General features: G+C 41.8%; 1 protein-coding gene across 1 annotated transcript in view; it reads right to left on the bottom strand.

Annotated features, from left to right (window-relative positions):
- Positions 1-2,945: 2,945 nt before the first annotated feature.
- The window catches only part of SPMIP7 (sperm microtubule inner protein 7), a 97,206-nt gene continuing 77,213 nt past the window's right edge, over positions 2,946-22,938 (bottom strand). Inside the window, exons 8-9 of the mRNA XM_089532286.1 lie at positions 19,796-19,903; positions 2,946-3,069 (exon numbers count right to left, since the gene is read on the bottom strand). Of these exons, the coding sequence (XP_089388412.1) occupies positions 2,946-3,069; positions 19,796-19,903 (232 nt within the window). The remainder of the gene's footprint in view (positions 3,070-19,795; positions 19,904-22,938) is intronic.

Genomic DNA, 22,938 nt, shown 5'->3' with positions numbered 1-22,938 from the left:
GGTTTAGTATCATCAGTATGACGATGACACACAGCTCTATTACTCCTTTCCACTACAAGCCAAAGAAGCTGCTTTGCTCCTAAACTGGGGCTGGTCATCAGGAATGGACTGGTTGAGGGCAAACAAACTGATACTCAATCCAGACAAGATAGAAATGCTCCTGGTAAGATGAAAGGCAGATGCGGGAATAGGGATTCATCCTGTACAGGAAAGGGTTACACTTCACCTGAACCTATTCTTAGCTTGGGTGTGCTCTTGGGTTGAACTATGAGCCTGCTACCCTAAATGATGGTGTACATTAGGGGTCCCCACTAGCATGATGAGCACACCCTTGAAATCTTGGGGAAATTATAGCTCAAGAGGAGGGTAATATTTTCACCTGTGTATATCAGTACTAACTGCAGAGAGAACTCCAGTTTCCAGTAATTAAGGTGTTTTTATTTAGACATGTGCACACAATAATCCAAGAAGTGATTTAACCTTAAGAATCACACAAGGCTACAGAAAAGAAAGGTTTAAAAAGTTGGACAGAGGGAAGTTAAGGGTTAAAGAGGGAAATAGTTGCATCCTAAAGAGAGAGATCCTTAGAAAATGCAAAGCTGCTAACTCAGATAGGGTCTGAGTGTTGCACGGATTCTGATCTGCAAACAAATATTATTAAAAATGGGTGGGAGTATTTATACCTCTTTCATGCCTTTGAGGAGTGTTTTGTGTGCTCAGAGGCTTTGATGGCTATTCAAGGGGATGAACAAAAGAGTTCAGAACAACTTGACAGTTTGAATCCAGGCTTGCCAATGCGTCAGATTGGTGATGCATGAACATCAGAAAGTGGGGTACAGGGTATGGCCACTGATTGTTTTAAGAATTGCTTCTTTTTACCTCCATTGCAAGAGGAAATGCAAGAGCGTGGAGGTGCAGGTTGTTCAGCAAAACACATCAGGTGTTCTCCAGTTAGGGTGACTCCTAGATGTGTACTTCCACAGGTCATTATGGCCTCAAAAATCCCCAATACTAGATATTAATTATGAAACCCCATATCCACTGGGAGGGGTGTAGGGTATCCCAACAAAGTCAAAGTTTCAATGGTTGCACAATTAAAGCTTGTGTGCCACAGACGAGACAATGGTGACACATGCCTTAAGTATATCTCAGTTGGATTACTGTAATACACTCTATGCAAGGCTGCCTTTGAAGAGTTTTTGGAAATTTTAATTGATCCAAAGAACTGCAGCCAGATTACTAACAGGTGCTGGTTACAGACAGCAACAGCTCCTCTGGTTGCTGATCCATTTTCTTGTTGCAACAGCTCCTCCAGCTGCTGATCCATTTCCTGGCACAATTCTAGGTTAAATCCCTACACAGTTCAAGTTCAGTTATTTGAACAAACAAACAAGCTTCATTTATATACCACTTCATACTGCCTAAGCAGTGTTTAAGTGGTTTACAACTGTAAGCTAATATGTCCCCAACAATCTGGGTACTCATTTTAGTGATCTTGGAAGGATGCAAGCCTGAGTTGAGCTTGATCCCTTTTGCTGGTCTTGAACTCGCAACCTTATGGTTTTGAGTGAGTGGCTGCAGTACAGACATTTAACCACTGCGCCACCTGGGCTCCTAGTCCGTATACTAAGTCCATACACTCCCTTACAAATCAGTCCAGGCATGGGATGGGGGGGGATTATCTCTGTCCCACCATTCTCACAGATACTTCTGGTGGGAAGATGGAAGAAACCTTCTCAGTGGCTACCCTCAGCCGCTGGACTCCGTTCTGAAAGAAGCTAGACTGGTGCCCTCCCTACTTTCTTTTTGTAGACAAGCAAAGAGTCTTCTATTCCAACAGGCATTTGAGGAGTGATCATATAAGAACCATGTTACACAGTGTGCTTCATACTGCTAATTATTGTGCTGTTGTGTGTGTATATATTTATGATATGTGTTTTAATCTAGTTTTAATTCCCTCCCTAGAAAATGCTGCCCATATAACAACATACAGTAATGCAACATACAACATACAATCATGCAGTAGAAAAAAACAATAAAAAGGACTATGAAAGTCATAGACCTGCATTGTGTCAAAATGTTATTTATATATTTTTATGTGTTGAGATGGCATGGAGGGGTGTCTATGCAGGCAGGCCTCTTGTCCTGGCTATGTGGCACTATGTAGACAAAGCATTCAAAATTCCAGGAGATAAAATTTGAATCCCATTAGCAATACAAAAAGGTACTTCCTGAGATCCAAGATGTCTCCATCCCTTGTGACTCACAAACCCTTTGTTAGGCAGAGAACACTGGATCTCTCAAGAGAAGCCCACATGCTTTTGTATTTTTTCCATTTTTTGTTCCTGTATTATTTTTTAACATCTTTGCTTGATGAAGTATCCAGTAGAACTTCAAAATCTTTTGTGATGTATTTTGTGTATTTTGGTTGTCCCTATAAAGGTTTTGTGGATTTTTGATGTTATTTTTCTGATTGTTTAATTGTGTTTTAACTTTTGTTTCTTGTGGATTTTAAACAATAGTTTTTAATTGTTGTAAGCTGCTTTAAGTTCCAATCTAGGAAAAAGGGAGAATAGAATCATCATCATCATCCCCCATGCCTAGGAATGGAGAAATAAATATCAATTGTGAGAAATAAAGAAATACTTCCAAATAGGTAAAGGTATGAGTATTTCTGAGATTATAGAAGTCTGCTATACACACACATGCACGCATATATATGTATATATATCCCTGTGAAAGGAACAAGATCAACATTTCTACTAAACTTTACTGCTGTCAGCTAGGTCATCAATGAATTATGAGATTTCCCATGCCTCAAATGCAAAGATTTATTGGGGGAAAAAAAGATCCTCCCCCTTTTTAAAGCATTTATTTTTTTAATTTCTTTTGTTTCCCATAGTCTGTTGAACCCAGAAACTGGGCCACTGGAGACAAGTATTATTTCAAGTTGTGATTCGATCTTTTTCTTTCTTATTGAAAGAATTTTGAGGTTCAGTGGGAGTAATTATCTGTGACAGTGGCCCCCAATGTGGAAATTCAGATGGCTGTCCATGTGTAGCTATCACCCTGCAATCAGAAGAAAGGAAAAGCATCTTTTCCATGTGGACATGAATTTCAGGCTCAATATTATAATTACTACTAGTGGTACCAGGATAACATGTTTAGAACAAGCTGGGGTTCCATGTCACTATAGAGCTGAATGAATTTATCTGAATGGTCACTATAGTGCAAAAATCCTAGCTTTAGGGTTTGTTTTTCACACCTCATTTACACATTCCCACAGATGCTTGTGAGCAACTTCAGTTTTGTGGAATGTCAGTAAAAACTGGTGCCATGTGGATAGGATTACTAGCATGTGACTTTTTGTCTCAGAGTTGCATCACTGGGTGGAAAGATGATAATCAGATGAGTATTATTATTATTATTATTATTTTATTTCTTACCAGTCTCTTCCCATGGATCAAGGTAGGGAACAACAGATTTACAAATGCACAACATCAGTTAAAAGCACGTATAATTTTAAGAGAACAAATAAGACATATGCATAGTAAAGCAATCCACATTTTAAAATTAATCATTTAAAATTCCAAGTTAATAATCATAAAAATATAAAAACTTTAAAAATTATTAAAAATGTAACTGATTTCACACATGTAGTTCCAGTATTCCTGTGTTTGTTACTTGGTGTGCCTTCAAGTTGTTTCAAACTTATGGTGACCATAAGATGAATCTATTATGGGGTTTACTTGGCTAGATTTGTTCAGAGGAGGTTTGCCATTGCCTTTCCCTGAGCTGAGAGCATGTAACTTCCTCAAGGCCACCCAGTGGGTTTCATGGCTGAACAGGGAATCGAAACCTGTACTCCAGAGTCATAGTCCAGAACTGAAACCATTAAACCATACATTATAGCTCTTTTTGTTTGTACAGATATAGGTTACTGGTTGTTCACTAGACTTAGGGATTTTACACCCCATTCATAATGTTGATGCAAGACCTGCATTAAATTTTTGAACACTGAAGTTCATACCTCCTCCAAGGGTGGGCTACAACACAGCATTCAGTGTTCACACCATCCCCGTCCATCCTAAGACCTTGATGAAAGGAAGTGAATGATAGAATCATAGAGTTGGAAGAGACCTCAAGGGCCACCCACTCCAACTTCCTGCCATGCAGGAATACACAATCAAAGCACCCTTGACATGTGAGGCACAATTTATTGGAGGTGAAGCTAAAATTGATTGTCAAGATTAAACCAATTAGGTATATTTGATATTTATTTGATAAGCTTTAGAAATTGTTAGGTTTGTATCAGATGATAAACTCTCTAAAGAAGAATAAGACTGCTCCTCTCTAAGATGGTAGCCAGTACAAGATTGTAAACAAAAGCACAAGCTGATAGACTTTAGGGCTGAAGGGTGGGGTATAAATACCATAAATAAAATACCATAAATCATTAGAACAGATCAAAGTAATAGACCCCAACAGTATAATCCTTGAGGAAATAAAGAAAATGACATAGGGAGTGAAAAGGCAAGTCCAGCTCCATCAGGACTAAGCCTGAAGGAAGGAGACGCCGCCCTCCACAACTGCCATCTTCCGGCCTGAGAGGGAGTTCACCAGGCAAGTCCAGCTCCATCAGGACTAAGCCTGAAGGAAGGAAGAGCCCTCCCTCCAATCCATCTGCCTTGGTCCAGGCCTTAGAGGGAGAGAAGAAACACTGGACCTCATCCCCTTTCCCTCCATCATTCCCTTCTCCTTTTGTTTTGTGTCTTTTAGATTGTAAGCCTGAGGGCAGGGAACTGTCTGATTAAAAATAATATTGTAAGCCGCCCTGGAAAGATAATCAAGAATAGGAACGGAAGAACATTGCAAAAAAATGGAAACCCTTTGGCTATAACATAAGTTTACTGAAGACAGGTAATGGGATAATATCTTCAAATTAAAAATATATTAATATAAACACGATAAAAAAATTTTTGGCTTAGAGACCTGATAAATTGATAAGGACTAGAGAAAATCATGGAAACTACATAAATTAGTTTGACTTCAGTATGTTAGGAAGTTTATATAGAAAGAAAAACAAATAATAACTAAATGAATTTGTGTTTATGTGTCTATACTTGTTTGTCATAATATTCCAGTATTAATTTCTGGACTAAAATGGGTAGTGTATTTTGAGCTGAAGCATTTCTAAGTTGAGCCCAAGCTGAGACCATATTAGGGGGCCGATAATATCAGGCAACTTGGGATAAATTTTGCAGCATGATGATGACTTCTGCCCTGGGAAAGCACAGGCATCCCAAGTGCCGCCTCTACTTCTGCGCCACAGCTGCTATTATTATTGTTGTTGCTGCTGCTGCTGCTGCTGTGCCTACTGGACTGCTCCTTCTGGCAAGATGCTCCCAGCCATGCCCCCCCTCTCCCTCTGCGCTGCTTCTTGCCTGACTTGGTGGAAGGAGTGGGAAAAGGAGTCCAAGGTTCAGCATCCCAGGATGGTCCCTCTGGGTGGGAGGCTTGCTGCTTGGGGCTTCTGGAGGAAGAGAATGGCTTTATATGCCTGCTGCTCCCAACCACACACCCCCTCTCTCTCCCTCTGTGCTGTTTCTTGCCTGGCTCGGTGGAAGGAGTGGGAAAAGGAGTATAAGGTTCAGCGTCCCAGGTTGGTCTCTCTGGGTGGGAGGCTTGCTGCTATATAAATTGTATTTCAGTAGATCTGTAGGTAGTGTTTTTAGAATTTGTTTGTATTTTAATGCTTGCAAATATATTTTTTTCTTTAAAAAAGGGGGAACCAAATCTCTTTCTTATGTTGAACTAACATATGCTAGTTCTCTCTAGGAGACACCATGTTTCCTGGCTGTGAAGCATTTTCTCCCTGCCCCCAGAGTGAGACTAAGCTGTTGCTGAGTTCTTGTCAAGAAAAGCTGGAAATCAAGTATCTCATTTCATGTCATGCTGCATTCTACAGCTCTAGAGCTCCTGAGAGTTGTGGGTGAAGTCCACACATGTACTGGTCTCTAGGAACTGCCTGATGTATACAGGCTCTCTGAAACCCTTTGATGATATCTTCAAAGTCATCTCTGTAGGTGTAGTACTCTGAGGCTGAGGGATATAGGGCCTCCTTCCATCCCCTACCAGTGTATTTTGAGATCGGAAATGCTGTATTTTGTTGTCTCTCTCACTCAAGTGTCATGGAGGGCATTGGTTAAGCCAGCATCTGGGTCCACACTTCATAAGGCAGCACCTGAAGCTCCAGGCCAGTAAGAGGTAACATCATGGTTGATATTGAGGCAGGTGATGGTCCATGACTACCTCTAGTATTCAAGGGAGACTAGGTACTATCTCCTTGGACTTAGACATGATGGCAACTGCTTTGGTGTTTCTGAGATACATGCACTAACTATACTAACTTTGAAGCCACACGAATTATGAATATAAACAAACAAAAGGTTTGTCTGATTTGCTCTTCTCCCCAATGACTCATCTCATTAGATAGCTGCCATACCACATGTGGTCCAGTTCTGGGCACCAGAATTTAAAAAGGATGTGGAGAAACTGGAGTGCGTCCAAAGGAGAGTGACTAAAATGGTGAAGGGTCTGGAAACCATGCCCTATGAGGGCACTTAGGGAGCTGGGGATGTTTAGTTTGGAGGAGAGAAGGTTAAGAGGTGACATGATAACCCTGTTTAAATATTTGAAGGGATGTCATATTGAGGAGGGAGCAAATTGGATGCAAGCTCCATGGAAAGAGATTCCACCTCAACATTAGGAGGAACTTCCTATAGTAAGGGCTGTTCGACAGTGGAACACACTCCCTTGGAGTGTAGTGGAGTCTCCTTCATGGCTATCTGTCGGGGATGCTTTGATTGAGATTTCCTGCATGGCAGGGGGTTGGACTGGATGGCCCTTATGGTCTCTTCCAACTCTATTATTCTATGATTCTATGATGTAGATCCTCATTAATGTGTAACTGAACCACCTCCTACATTTAACATTTTGTTTTCTGGAGAGAAGATAACAAACTCTCATTCTTATCTGGAACTCTCATTTATCACAATTTGTTATTGCGGTTTAAAATCTTTTATTCTTACAGTTTGCTTTCTGATATGTTAACTAGGAAAATGTTGTGCTTAACCAATGTGCTTCATGATTTATGCATATATTCATACCTTGAGCCTTGGTGTACTTGCAAACTAAGGTTGTTTTAGTTATTCCTTAGTCTATTATTAGCCAAAATTTAATGACATTGTATATGAATCCATGAAAATACTTCATATTTTAACTCCCTGATCACTGTTAAAGGAAAGATGCCTCACTCATATATATGTAATAATAATAATAATAATAATAATAATAATAATAATTTATTTGTAGCCCGCCCAATCACAAGGAATCCAGGCGGGTTACAACAGTAAAAATAAAGATAATAAAATAAAATACAATAAATAAATAAAATACAATAAAATTAAAGAGAGCGAAGTGAGTACATTCACAGTTAGGCCTGATGGAAGTTGGGCCTCTCTTTTTAATTTCCTCCCAGGTCTGATGGTGATGTCATGGAGGGAGGGCTCTTCTTCTTGAGGCAAGGATTTTATTTTAATTAATTTTAATGTAATTCTTCTCATTAAATTTAAGAGAAGAATTGGTGGACAGAGTGACATAAGTCACAGTAAATGGGGAGTAGAACTAGGTAGGGAAGGCCTGCTGGAAGAGATCCGTCTTAAGAGCCTTCTTAAAGGCTGTAAGAGTAGAAATGTCACGGATATCCTTCGGCAGGTCATTCCATAGCTTCGGAGCTGCAATGGAAAAGGCCCTCTGGGTGACTGAAGTTAGCCTAGATTTTATTGGCTGAAGTAGATTCTTCCCCGAGGACCTTAGAGTGCGGGACGGACAGTATGGAAGTAGGCGATCTCTTAAGTATTCTGGACCCAAGCCATGTAGGGCTTTGAAGGTAATCACCAACACCTTGTACCTTGCCCGGAAACTAATTGGCAGCCAGTGAAGGGATTTCAAAACCGGTGTTATGTGATCGGTACGACGAGTACCTGTAATTAACCTGGCTGCCATATTTTGTACAAGTTGAAGTTTCTGAACTTGGCACAAGGGTAGCCCCATGTAGAGCGCATTACAGAAGTCCAATCGAGAGGTGACCAGCGCATGTACAACTGTTTCAAGGTCTCCCTGCTCCAGGAAGGGGCGCAGCTGGCATATCAGCCGAAGCTGATAACAAGTGCTCCTGACGGTCGCATCCACCTGAGCTGTCAAGTGAAGCGACGAGTCAAGGAGCACCCCCAAGCTGCGAACAGAGTCTTTCAGGGGAAGTGTGACCCCATCCAGAACTGGCTGACATAATTCCATACCTGGGTTTGGGTTTCCTATAACAAGTACCTCCGTCTTACCTGGTGGCGCAGTGGTTAAATGCCTGTACTGCAGCCATTTACTCGAAACCACAAGGTTGCGAGTTCAAGACCAGCAAAAGGGCCCAAGCTCGACTCAGGCTTGCATCCTTCCGAGGTCGCTAAAATGAGTACCTAGACTGTTGGGGGCAAATTAGCTTACTTGCTAATTAGCTTACTTGCTGTTCACCGCTATGATCTTTGGAATAGCGGTATATAAATAAAACAAATTATTAATTATTAATTATTAAATTATTCAGCTTGAGTCGGTTTTCCCTCATCCAGTCCATTACCGCCCCAAGACAGGCATTCAGAGGAGAGATGCCATCCATAGACACTGCATCAGTTTGAGACATAGAGAAATATATTTGGGTGTCATCAGCGTACTGATAACATCCTGCCCCATGTCTCCGGATGATTTTTCCCAGCGGCTTCATGTAAATGTTAAACAGCATAGGAGACAATATTGCGCCCTGGGGTACACCAAATTTTATCTCTCTTTTAGAAGAGCAACTGTCTCCTAGCGCCACCATCTGGAATCTGCCTGAGAGGTAGGACCGGAACCACTGTAGAACAGTGCCTCCGATACCTAACTCTCTCAGGCGTTCCAGAAGGATACCATGGTCGATGGTATCGAAGGCCGCTGAGAGGTCTAAGAGCACCAGCAGGGTCACACTTCCCCTGTCGATGCCTAGACGGAGATCATCGACTAAGGCGACCAAGGCCGTCTCAACTCCGTATCCTGCCCTGAATCCGGTTTGAAATGGGTCCAGATAATCAGCTTCATCCAAGACTGCCTGTAGTTGATTGGCGACCGCCCTCTCGATCACCTTGCTCAAGAATGGCAACAACGAGACTGGCCTATAGTTATTTCTATCCAGAGGGTCCAGAGAGGGCTTTTTTAAGAGTGGTCTGACCACTGCCTCCTTAAGACAAGAAGAATATATATGTAGAATATATGCATAGAAACTCAGATTTCTTTTTTTGTAAGGATACATATTTGGTTCTTTTCTTTTTAAATTATATTTATTATTATTTGAACCAACAAACATTTAGCATAAAAATAACCACAATACCAACATTAAGGACAACAACAACAAAACACACAATAAAATGACTTCCTTGATCTCTAATGTTTGGTTATATTATTTGTGCCCTTATAGCTAAAATAATAATAATAATAAGAGAGAGAATTTTTATTAAAGTTGAAATAAATTTTTGACCTCCTCCTTATTTCACAACCTAATTTTCCATTGTCTTGATATTCATACCTCCATACCTAATCCTGTCCTTGTCTGGTCTTTGTTCTTTATCACTTCATTATCAATATTTAATTCTGTATATTTGTATTATATTATTGTTTAGATTTAGGTATGCTTCCATTATAAGTTTATGTAGTCTATCATTTATGTCCCGTCTTTATCTTTATCTTTATCTTTATCTGCCTCCGAGGGAGAGAAGAACTGCTGGATCTGATCCCCTCCCCCCTCACCATTCCCTTCTCCTTTTGTGTCGTGTCTTTTAGATTGTAAGCCTGAGGGCAGGGAACTGTCTATTATCATTATTATTATTATTATTATTATTATTATTATTATTATTAAATTTGTCTATGGGTCTTTTTCCTATAAGTTGTGTCAGTTTGGGAATTTCCATGAATTCCTGTATTTTCCATATCCAGTCCGATATATTTGGAATTTCCTCACTCTTCCATTTTTTTTAGCAAAGGTTAGTCTCACAGCTTTTTCAAATAAAAGAGTAGTTTATCATATTTTGTCTCCAAATAACCATCTAACATTCCTAACATGTACATTATTGGATTTTTTTAAATTTTTCTATGTAAAATCCCACATATTGTATCATGGATTTGAGTTCAAAATCACTTGGCTTTCTTACAAAGCCACCACATGTGGGGATAGTACCTTTCTCTTCCTGACATTTTCAACATTTATTGTTGGTGTTTTTATATATAGTTACTAGTTCTGGGGCTGGATACCATCTGTATTGCATTTTAAATAAATTTTCTCTCAGGTTGTGTAACAACAGTATTTCTTAATCTGTCTTGCCATGACTTTTCCCATTTTCTAACTGTATGATTTACTGATTTACCATTTGATCATAGTCGCAATATCGTTCTTAGTGTCTAATTTTAATAAATACGTATATAATTTAGATATTATATTTTTATTCTCTCTTATTAATATTTTCTCAAAATATTTCCTTGTTTAGCAGTTCCAACAAGCCCCATTTCCATTTTGCATCTTTCTTTCATTTGTTGATAAGGAAATCAGTTATAATTATATCCTTCAGTCCTCATTTCTTCTGGTATTTTTATTTTCCCCTATTAATCTTCTCGAAGTAAATGCATATATGTTAACAATTTTCTTTCTTTCATTTCTTCATTTGGATGAAATACTTCATTAATTGAGGTTGTTAGGAAGTCTCTAATTAGGGGAATATTTAATTAGCTCAAATTGTTTAGAGGGAGGTTCCTAACAAAGTCCTTGCGAGACCGTGTCCGAAGGTGTATACCAAAGGGTGGCCAAAGGATTCCTTGAGAGATGATGCTGATAAAGATTATTTCCAATTAAATGTCTAAAGTTTATTAAAGTAGAAACACACATACAGCAAAGGGTCACACACACACACACATTCAATGCTTGCGGAAAGCAAAGGGGTGAACTTGGGAGAGGCACCCCTACGGCAGATATGTTACCTTAGAAGTTTTCTCTGGGAAGTCCAGTGCAGGTTTGGATGAGGGAAGAAGCATGGCCGCCGAAATGTGGGGGCAAATATGGCTGAGGGAGCTAAAATCAGAGTCGAGACTGGCATGGACCAGGCTGCAATCTGGTAATAGCACACCAAGTGGTCAATTCATAAGGTTTTTTTAGGCTGAATCTAGCCTCTAGCGATGAGCTTATTGGCTTGGCTGAAGCCGAGACAAAGGATTTGTTTACCTGGGGTTTTTTTAAAGCCAAGGATGTGTTAGCACAATGCAACTAGGTCTGGACACAGTCGGGTAGACAAACAGGTCAATGGGTGAGTCGTTAAGCTGATCACTGGCCCATCAGGTGTGAGGCCAAAGTATCGTCTTACTTTTGGAAGTGGTGGCTATTCTTGTCTAGCAACTCCCAAACTTCCTGTGGGGAATTTCCAAGTCTATTATTCCTAGGGCTCCTGCCTTCTCCTTGGCAAGCTGACTACATGTCATCCTCACTTTTGGGGGAATGGCAGCTCCTCTAGGAGGTCAGTTTGGGGTCAGAGTGTAGTCCACTCACCCCAAAATTTTATTAAAATCCATAAGCGAAAACAAGGTCCATCTAGGGATCAGTCTATTTATCAGAATTTTGAATTTTGAATTTTTCCCAAGAAAACATTTTAATCAGTTTCTGATTAGTGTGTATCTTTCCTCCTTTCACTTTGAATATCAATCTTTTCTCCCTTTCTTTTCTTAATTCAGCCTTCGATACCATCGACCATGGTATCCTTCTGGGACGCCTGAGGGAGTTGGGAATTGGGGGCACTGCTTTACAGTGGTTTCGTTCCTACCTCTCGGGCAGATCCCAGATGGTGGAGCTGGGGGACTGTCGCTCTGATAAGAGGGCCCTGACATCTGGTGTCCCTCAGGGAGCGATTCTGTCCCCTATGCTATTCAACATTTACATGAAGCCGCTGGGAGAGATCATCCGGAGACATGGGGCGTGGTGTTATCAGTACGCTGATGACACCCAGATAATTTTCTCTATGTCCCCGACTGATGCAGTAACTAAGGATGGCATCTCTCCTCTAGATGCCTGCTTGGCGTCGGTAATGGGCTGGATGAGGGAGAACAAACTCAGTGTGAATCCAGGAAAAACGGAAGTACTGGTGATAGGTTCCCCGGTTTCTGGTGGTGAGATCTGTCACCCGGTCCTGAACGGGGTCACGCTCCCCCTGAAGGACTCGGTGCGCAGCTTGGGAGTACTCCTTGATTCGTCGCTCCAGCTGACTTTTCAGGTGGATGCGACGGTCAGGAGTGCCTGTTATCAGCTTCGGCTGATACGCCAGCTGCGTCCCTACCTGGAACGAAAGGACCTTGAATCTGTTGTACATGCTTTGGTAACCTCACGATTGGATTTCTGCAACGCGCTCTACATGGGGCAACCCTTGTACCAAACCCGGAAGCTGCAATTGGTGCAGAACATGGCAGCTAGACTGGTCGCTGGTACCTCCAGGTCGGACCATATAACACCTATTTTAAAAGACCTTCACTGGCTGCCTATCCGCTTCCGAGCTCAATACAAGGTGTTGGTTTTGACCTATAAAGCCCTAAATGGCTTGGGCCCAGGGTACTTGGAGGACCGCCTCTCCCCACATAATCCGCCTCACACACTCAGAACTTCCGGGACTAAATTGTTGGAGGTCCCTAGGTCTAACCTTACACGGACCTCACAGAGGGCTTTTACCATTGCTGCCCCTTCACTTTGGAATAAGCTCCCTACAGAGCTTCGCTCCGCCACCTCTTTAGTTGTCTTTAAAAAACAGCTGAAAACATATCTATTCCGGCTGGCCTTCCCACCTTAGATTGTCTGTTTATTTTCCTCCCCCTTTTTTTCCTTTTCAACTCCGGACCGATGTAAACTTTTTTTCTCTTTCTTCTTGCCCTTGACATGTGTATTTTATTGTTTTCCTGTTCCTGTTTTTTGTAGTAATGTTTTTAACTGTTATACTGAATTTTAATCCTGTATTGAAATGTTTTTATAAATTTTGTAAGCCGCCCTGATCATATCCATGGAAGGGCGGGGTAGAAATAAAATTTATTTATTTATTATTTATTTATTTAATTGAATAGCAATAGCAATAGCATTAGCATTTAGCAATAGCATTTACATTTCTATACTGCTTAACAGTGAACTCAGCACTCTCTAAGTGGTTTACAATCTGTAAGCCAATTGCCCTCAACAAGCTGGGTATTCATTTTACCAAGCTATGAAAGGATGGAAGGTTGAGTCAACCTTGGAGCCCTGGGATCGAACTCACAATGTTGTGGTTGCAGTACCGGCATTTAACCACTACATCACAAAGGCTCCATTTGCTGGGCTTATTGGAAAATTTGAATAGTTTTTGGTTTGAGAATTTTTCTTTTCTATTTCTCCTAAATTGAAAATTGATTCTGAATAATCTGTGTCTATTTAAGCAGAAGTTTCTTTTTAACAATTGTTCTTTCTCTTTTAGTTGATCTTGAAGGTTAGTCAAAGTTAGTCTCTCCTTTTTTTTTTCTTCCTTTGTAGGCTTGTGTTAGAAGAAACCCACCATGACTGCTTTACTTGCATCCCAGACCACATCTTTGGTTCTTTTCTTTTGTTCTCTTTCAATTGGAGGTTTGTTGTGTTTGTTGCTAATTGGCTATACCTTTTAAATCCATGCTTCACTGCATTCAGCCAATGATATTGTCAGAACCAGTTAAGATCAAGTATAATATTAGACATATCCAGTTATTTAATATTCACTTCATGTATTCAGCTCATATATGATCACTGTTTTATGTTTAATATATATATTGATCTAGATAGTTCTGTGTGTTGAGACATTGCATAGTGTTGGGGTTGGGGAAATAAGGTGGAATATTAAGGGTGAGGTTTGGCTTGGTGATGGGGCGCTGCTAAAGGGTTTGGAATGTGGGGGGAAATGTAACGGTTCTTCGAGGTTAAGGTGGCTGGTTGCTGTGGTGATAGAGTCATGGGTCTGGTGTAGAAGCCTTCTGGGTAGGGAAGGAGGGGTTGGTTTTAAAGTGGGCATTTTTCCCTGTGCCTTCAGATTCTGCAAAGAAGTGCTTGTGGTTACTTCTGCTGTGCATCTTACAATAAACTTTCTTGTTTTACAATAAGTCGGTTGTGGATCATTAGCCTGAGGTTTCCAGATCTCACAGATATGAATAGTAATTTTCTCCCAGTTATTTCTTAACAAGGCACTCCGCCTCCCCACCGACACTGGATCTTCCTTTTCAGGAGTCAATTGGGGCATTGTCCTCGGCTCATATCCATAGACTGCTTGAAATGGTGACACTCCCGTACTGGAGTGCACCGCCATATTAAAGGCCACCTCAGCATGGGGCAACAATTCTACCCAACTATCTTGGAGGTGGTTTACATAACACCTTAAATAAGTCTCCAAACTTTTATTGGTTCGTTCCATCTGACCGTCTGTCTCTGGGTGAAAAGCAGTGCTTAAAGCCAATTGCACCCCCAATTTCTCCTGTAAGCACCTCCAAAACTGGGAAGTGAACTGAGTTCCCCGATCGGTCACAATCTTGTCTGGCAAACAATGTAATCTGTAAACATGCTTTATGAATAAGTCTGCCAGTTTTTGTGTACTAGGCAGTCCTTTGCACCCCACGTAGTGCACCTGCTTTGTAAATAAGTCAGTTACTACCCAAATGGTGTCCTTTCCTTTGCTCTCGGCAGGTCAGTAATGAAGTCCATGGCTATGTGTTTCCAAGGTTGGCTGGGGATTTCCAAAGGCCGCAGAAGCCCACTAGGATTTCCCTTGAGTGACTTGGCTCGGGCACAAGTAACACAGCCTTGTATGTAGTTTTCCACATCCTTTCCCACCCCCTTCTACCAGTATTTGGTTTGCAAGGTGTGTCAAGTTTTCACAAACCCCCAATGTCCCGCAGCTTTGACATCATGGCACAATGGCATCACTTTTAAACTCAAGGGAGTTGGCACATATATTTTTCCCTCTTTACACTAAATCCCCTGCTCTGTTGTAATTCTGCCACCAACTCTGGTAAGTCTTTATCCTCCCCATATGCCGGGATTATCTCCACCAGCAGAGGGTCTAGGGTCTGAGTCAGTTGTTCACTCTCACATTTAGTCTGGCTGCATGTCGTCACCCCCAGACCAAGCTGTTGGGGGGTGAACAACACCTGCTTTTCTGGTTCTTCCCTCCCTCATAGAATCATAGAATCATAGAACCGTAGAGTTGGAAGAGACCACAAGCGCCATCCAGTCCAACCCCCTGCCATGCAGGAAATCACAATCAAAGCATTCCCGACAGATGGCCATCCAGCCTCTGCTTAAAGACCTCCAAGGAATGAGACTGCACTACACTGCGAGTAAGTGTGTTCCACTGTCGAACAGCCCTTACTGTCAGGAAGTTCCTCCTAATGTTGAGGTGGAATCTCTTTTCCTGCAGTTTGCATCCATTGCTCCGGGTCCTAGTCTCTGGAGCAGCAGAAAACAAGCTTGCTGCCTCCTCAATATGACATCCCTTCAAATATTTAAACAGGGCAATCATATCACCTCTTAACCTTCTCTTCTCCAGGCTAAACATCCCCAGCTCCCTAAGTTGTTTCTCATAGGGCATGGTTTCCAGACCTTTCACCATTTTAGTTACTCTCCTTTGGACACGCTCCAGTTTTTCAATGTCTTTTTTTAATTGTGATGCCCAGAACTGGACACAATATTCCAGGTGGGGCCTGACCAGAGCAGAATATAGTGGCACTATGACTTCCCTTGATCTAGACACTATACTTTTATTGATGCAGCCTAAAATCGCATTGGCCTTGTTAGCTGCTGCATCACATTGTTGACTCATGTTCAACTTATGGTCTACTTAGATCCCTTTCACCGTAGTTTCATTCAGCCAGGTGTCCTCCATCCTATATCTGTGCTTTTCATTTTTCCGCTCTAAGTGCAGTAATTACTTTTCTCCATGTTGAATTTCATTTTGTTAGATATGGCCCAGTTTTCTAGTCTGTTCAGGTCATTTTGAATTTTGATCCTGTCCTCTGGTGTATTAGCTATTCCTCCTAATTTGGTATCATCTGCAAATTTGATAAGTTTTCCCCCAATTTTGTCCTCCAAGTCATTGATGAAGATGTTGAATAGTACTGGGCCCAGGACAGACCCCTGTGGGACCCCACTGGTCACTTCTCTCCAGGATGAAAAGGAGCCATTGTTGAGCACCCTTTGGCTTCGGCCAGTCAACCAATTACAAGTCCATGTAACAGTTGCCTTGTCTAGCCCACATTTTACAAGCTTGTTTGCAAGAATATCATGGGGAACTTTGTCAAAGGCCTTACTGAAATCAAGATATACTATATCCACAGAATTCCCTTCATCTAACAAGCTGGTAATTTTATCAAAAAAAGAGATTAGGTTTGTCTGGCATGACTTCTTTCTCTGAAAACTGTGCTGACTTTTTGTGATTATGGAATTGCTTTCTAGATGTTCACAGACTCTTTGTTTAATTATCTGCTCCCGAATCTTTCCTGGTATCGATGTCAGACTAACTGGACAATAATTGTTGGGATCCTCTTTTTTCCCCTTTTTGAAGATGGGAACTATGTTTTCCCTCCTCCAGTCTGCTGGCACTTCTGTTCTCCAGGACTTCTGAAAGATTATTGCCAATGGCTCCGATATTACATGTGCCAGTTCTTTTAATACCCTTGGATGTAGTTCATATGCATTCTGGACAAGGCGTCAGCCAGCACATTATCCTTCCCAGGAATGAATTTGATAATGAAATTGAATTTATAGAAATCCTTGGCCCAATGACGCTGTTTGAGGTTCAAGCGCCTTGGCGTCTGCAAGGCCTCTAAGTTTCGGTGGTCCGTCCACACCTCAAATTGATGAGGCGCACCTTCCAGGAACTGCCTCCATGACTCTAAAGCCCATTTTATTGCAAAAGCTTCAATTTCCCAGCAAGACCACGCCTCCTGGGTGGAGTCAAACTTTTGGGACAGGTAAGCGCATGGTCGTAGCTTCCCTTCTGCATCCTTTTGCAGTAGCACACCCCCACAGCTGAATCAGAGGCATCGACTTGGACAATGAACGGCTGTTCAGGATCAGGGTGCTTCAATATGGGTTCAGAGCTGAACAATCGCTTTACTGCCACAAAGCCTCAGTACATTCTCTAGTCCAATTAATTTTGGTGGGGTTTTTTGGCTGGTCGGTCCTGTCTGGGCTCGACCCAGGTACATTTCCCTGTTCTCTGGTTTTGGTCTTTAACAAATTAGTTATGGGCAGAGCCTCCTGGGCAAAGTTTGGGATGAACTGTCTGTAAAAATTGGCAAACCCCAAAATCTTTGCACTTGTTTCCGGATTTTTGGCTCTGGCCAGTTCATAACATCCTGAACCTTATGCAGATCCATTTGTAGTCCCAACATGGATACCCTGTATCCCAAAAAATCCAAACTATCTGTGTGAAAATGGCACTTGGACAGTTTTACATACAGTTTGTGGTCCAGCAATATTTTCAACACCCTTTTTCCTAATTTGATGTGGCTGTCCATATCTTGGGAGTAGATCAGGATATCATCCAGATACACCAACACCCCATCAAAGAGCATATCATGTAGCACTTTGTGGATCAGCTTCATGAAACAGGCAGGGCTCCCCAATAACCCAAAAGGAAGAACTTGATATTTGAAGGCCCCCAATGGACAATGAAATGCTGTCTTGTATTCATCCCCTTCCTTAATTCTCACTCTGAAATATGCATCCCTCAAATCCAATTTAGTGAAAATTTTGCCTGTGGACAACTGACTCAGCATGTCTTTCATTAAAGGAAAGGGCCACGCCTCCTGGGTGGAGTCAAACTTTTTGGACAGGTAAGCGCATGGTCAGAACTTCCCTTCAATCCCCCTCATCTCCCAGATATCAAAACAAACTTTCCACTTCAGAATCCCAGGTTCCGTCATGGGATAATCAAACTTTTGGTTTCCCATGGTATCTTGGTAACTTCAATTGGCCTTAAAGGGGTATAAATATCACCCCCAAAACAAAACCTTTTTGTGCTACAATTGGAGCAACTGGCATTTCCCCACATGCATTACTGTCATCCACAGCCCCCAGTCAGAGCCCTTTGTTTTCTTCTTTTCCTGAAACCCACAATCCTAAAACACTAGGCTTATGCCTCCATTATTTCCTGGCTTTCCATGGACCATTATTTTCAGGAACAGATATCTATTGTCTTATCCATATGGATGGGAAAATCCAGATTATCATCAGAGTGTCCAGATCCATGGGGAGGAAAAGCATTCCACAATCAGCAACCACAATGGGCCAGTACTGGCAGCACTGTGCACACACATTGTTGTGTGAATGGGCACTTGTGTGATCAGTTGTGTCAGTGCATTGTACTGATGGTATTGTGCTAATGAGCATTTGTGTATTCAATTTGCATGTCTGCAAAATGGCATGGTGGTTTGCATTTTGGACTAAGACTCTGGAAATCAGGGTTCAGTTCCCAGCTTGGCCGCGAAGACCCACTAAACGACCCAAGGCAAATCATATGCTCTCAGCCTCAGAGTAAAACAAATGCAAACTTTCTTGGAAGAAATCTTGCCAAGAAAACCCATGATAGTCTTAGGGTCACCATAAATCTGAAATGTCTTGGAGGTATAGAACAACAACAGGAATGGCAAACATTTGAAAGTGATGTGGGAAATTGGTAGTTCCTGGTCAAGTCAGCAGCTAGCCTGCCCACCAATGCTCTCCCCCCTCCCCTCATTCCTGCACCAGCACATGCCCAGGGGATTCTCTGGCACTTCTGCCTTGATCCAGAGAAGAAGTGACTTTTTTTACTCTGGAGAATTGCCCTGAAACACAGATTAGGCCCATGGTCTGCCTGTTTTGGCCATGTGCATAATTTAAGCAGATCAGTGTGGGAATATGGTGAATTTTTCCCCTCTGTATGGACACCATTTATGACAGGAAGTAGTTTTGGGATTTTGAGGCAGTACAGACCGGCACTTTTTGCTAGTCTCACTGAGGATTAGGGCTGAACTAGGGCTGAGCGTCCACATGCCCCCAGCCCTAGTTCCACCACTTGACCACCATCATGCCATGCCCCCAGCCATATGGCAAGCGCCATGATGGCATTGGTGGCATGCAGTGCCCAAACGGTGCTGGCCGGAAAGGGCATCATCATGTCATGGAAGCACGCCAATGATGCCCCTTCCAGGAAGCTGCTCAGAGCAGCCTCTTTTGGGGCACAGATCAATTCCACAACATACAGCCGCTCTGGCACTGATCTGGGGCATACAGGGGAGGCATTTAGCCACCCATCTGTATAGCCCTTTTGACATGGGAGAAAATGATGGATCCTCTCTCCAACTGCCAATCCCAGTCTTGATCAGCCCCACAGCAGTTGCTACTTATAGGCATACACATAATAATAAATCAGACTTAAAAGGCTAGAATTAAAATTTCAAAGGCAAAATAAAATAAAGCCACAAACAAGTGCTGGTATCAAATAATCATGACAATATAAACTTTATGTTAGGATTTGATACTACATCTAATAAAGCAAGGAAAAACCATGATTGATATTTAATTGTTCCTTAATGAAATAATTATAATTGCATTTTCTTTCTAAGGTATTTAAGCAAATTAAGTAATGTGTCTCACACTTACCCATACATTTGTGACATTACTGATGGTGATATTGGTGGAAGATTGGAATGTACTGGTTGGGTGGCTGACCAATGTACTTTGCCTGTATATCCAAAGGTGTTTGGATTGCTAAGAGGAAAAGTTGAAATTTAAATGAGCATAGACTTAAAATAATGACTTCTTGAGAGCAGTAATTAAAGCAAAAAAATGCATGGAGAGCCTTGGTGACTGCCCCCGCCCACCGGGTTGAAAATGCTGCTGCTCAATGCCAGGTTAGTAAATGGATTTTATTCTGGATGAGCCTGGATTGTTTTACAGAGACCAGGTTGTATGAGACTCTCTGAGCTCTGTCCACCAAGATTCTCTGTGAAGTAGCAGGCAAGACCTGACGGATTAAGTTTCAGTTTGTTTGCCCATATCCAGTCCATTACTGGTTTTGGATACTGGTTTTGGATCAGGAGCCCTGGTGACAAAGTGGTTAAATGCTGGTAGTGCAGCCACAACATTGTGAGTTTGATTCCAGAGTTCCAAGATTGATTTGGTGGATGACCTATGCAGGGAATTGGACAGGGGAGTGTGTTCCTGTTAGTTCTGCTGAACCTCTCAGTTGCTTTTGATAACATTGACCATGGTATCACTTTGGGATGGGAGGTACTGTTTTACACTGGCTTTGTTCTTTCCTGGAAGGGTGAATCCAGAAGGTGGTGCTGGGAAACTCATGCTCAACCCATGGCCATTGCAGGGTCCTTCAAGGTTATGTTTTATCCCCTTTGCTATTCAATCAATAAATATGTTTATTGAATAGCCCAGGGGCTGTTTCAAAATTCTTCAAAACATATTAATACAAGCAATGACATATATATATATATATATATATATATATATATATATATATATTAATATAGTGCACTAAGTACAATATACCGCAATACCATACAGATACGTATGAATAACCTAAACATGCACAGCTTGTAAACAGACTATAAAAAACTAAATAAAAATATACAATATGTACTGGATATACAAATAAACAGGTAAGAATCAAAATGTTAAAACAATTGAACAGTAATGTGTAAGATAATTACCATAGGAAGTAAAATAGAATTAAATGGGAGGTAGAAATAACATTAAACATCTGTCATCATATGTCAAATCGCTTCATCACCCTCACAGTTAACATCAATCATCCCCACATCTCTAGATCTAAAAGGTATTGCTTTATGATGGAACCGAGCTGTGGCAATAGATATTTTTGAATCTTGTCCACTCATAAAGTATGATATCCTGATGTGAGTATCCCAAAATATTGTGTGTCTAATATAGGGATCAAAATATTGATCTCTTTCCTGTTGGTACAGATTACATCTAAACAAAATGTGTGCTAGATCTTCAGTTTCGTAGTCACCACAAATACAAGTGCATTCATTATAAGGGATACCCTGGAATCTCCCATGTCTTACCATGGTGTCAAATTGGTCAGGTGAATGCCTCTCTGAGGTGTTTTGGGATCTGTATTTTTAGATAAGTTGGCATTTGAAAGGACCATTTGCATCAGTTCAACCATTTTAATTTGCCTACCCTGCTGAGGGTCCCATGTCCTTCAACAGGAAGGAAAACTCAAATAACAACATGTGCCCAAAATTGCTTAAGCTTTCTCCTCAGAGCCTAGTACCGGGGATTTTATATGTTCTGTATTTTAACTTTGTTAGCCACCCTGATTATTCTCAGAGGGGCGGGATACAAATAAATTTTATTTTATTATTATTATTAGTAGACCTTTGCAATATATTGAAAGATATATCTTGCAGTATCATTTATTCCAGCGAGGCCTTGGGACCGGCCCGAGCCCAGTCCTGCCCCCGATTGCTGCCAGCGTGGGGCCAAAGGGCGCAGGGCCTTTGGCCTCTTGCATGAGCGGCTCTCCACCGGCAGACAGGCAGGGCCAAGGAGCCCCACTTGAGCAAGGCTCCTTCACCCTGCCTGTTCCCCTCCAGGCAGGGCAGGAAGGGGGCGGGGGTCGTCCTCCTCCTTCCCATCCTTCCCTACCCACAGCCGTGGGCAGGGAAGGGAGGGAGGGCAGGGGTCGTCCTACTCCTTCTCATCCTTACCTACCTGCGGCTGCCAGGCAGCTGCGAGGAGGAAAGGAAGGGGGCGGGGGAAGAGGAAGAGGAGGAGGAGGAGGAGGAGGAGGAGGAGGAGGAGGAGGAGGGAGGAAGGAAGGAGCAGGAGGAGGAGGAGGAGGAGGAAAAAGAAGAAGAGTGGCAGGAGGAGGAGGAGGAGGAGGATTTCCCTTCCCTTTGTACAGGTCTGCTCTGTTTTAACAATGATAATGGTGGTGGTGATGATGATGATGATATCAGTCAGTTTCTGAGACATGCACTCACTCTTTCTGAAGGTGAGACAGTGTGACTTTCCAAAGTGCATTTCTCTGTATTTTCGGTGTTTTTAATGCTAAAAGGTTTGCTTTAACAATGATAGTGGTGATGATGATGATGATGATATCAGCCAGCTTCTGAGACCCAAATGTCCTCCATTTTGATCATGCCTAAGAAACATACATTTATATTAACATTTTTTAAAAATCATCAATTTTTTTCACATGTCCTCCATTTTTAAAAAATGTATCCTACATTTGAATATTGTGTCCAGTTCTGGGCGCCACAATTCAAAAAGGACATTGAGAAACTGGAGCGTGTCCAAAGGAGGGCGACAAAAATGGTGAAGGGTCTGGAAACCATGCCCTATGAGGAACGACTTAGGAAGCTGGGGATGTTTAGCCTGGAGAAAAGAAAGTTAAGAGGTGATATGATAGCCCTGTTTAAATATTTGAAAGGATGTCATATTGAGGAGGGAGCAAGCTTGTTTTCTGCTGCTCCAGAGAACAGGACCCGGAACAATGGATGCAAGCTGCAGGAAAAGAGATTCTACCTGAACATTAGGAGGAACTTCCTGACAGTAAGGGCTGTTCGACAGTGGAATGCACTTCCTCGGAAGGTGATAGAGTCTCCTTCCTTGGAGGTCTTTAAACAGAGGCTGGATGGCCATCTGTCAGGGATGCTTTGATTTAGATTTCCTGCATGGACTGGATGGCCCTAGTGGTCTCTCTTCCAACTCTACGATTCTATAATTCTATGATTCTATGATTCTATTAAAAATTCATCTAT

The sequence above is a fragment of the Sceloporus occidentalis genome, unplaced genomic scaffold (genome assembly GCF_023333645.1).
Source record: "Sceloporus occidentalis isolate IW3139 unplaced genomic scaffold, rSceOcc1.0.p SCAF_7, whole genome shotgun sequence".
In the NCBI taxonomy this organism is placed as follows: domain Eukaryota; kingdom Metazoa; phylum Chordata; class Lepidosauria; order Squamata; family Phrynosomatidae; genus Sceloporus; species Sceloporus occidentalis.
The sequence above is the reverse complement of the archived record's forward strand: the minus strand, read 5'-3'. Positions and strand labels throughout refer to the sequence as shown.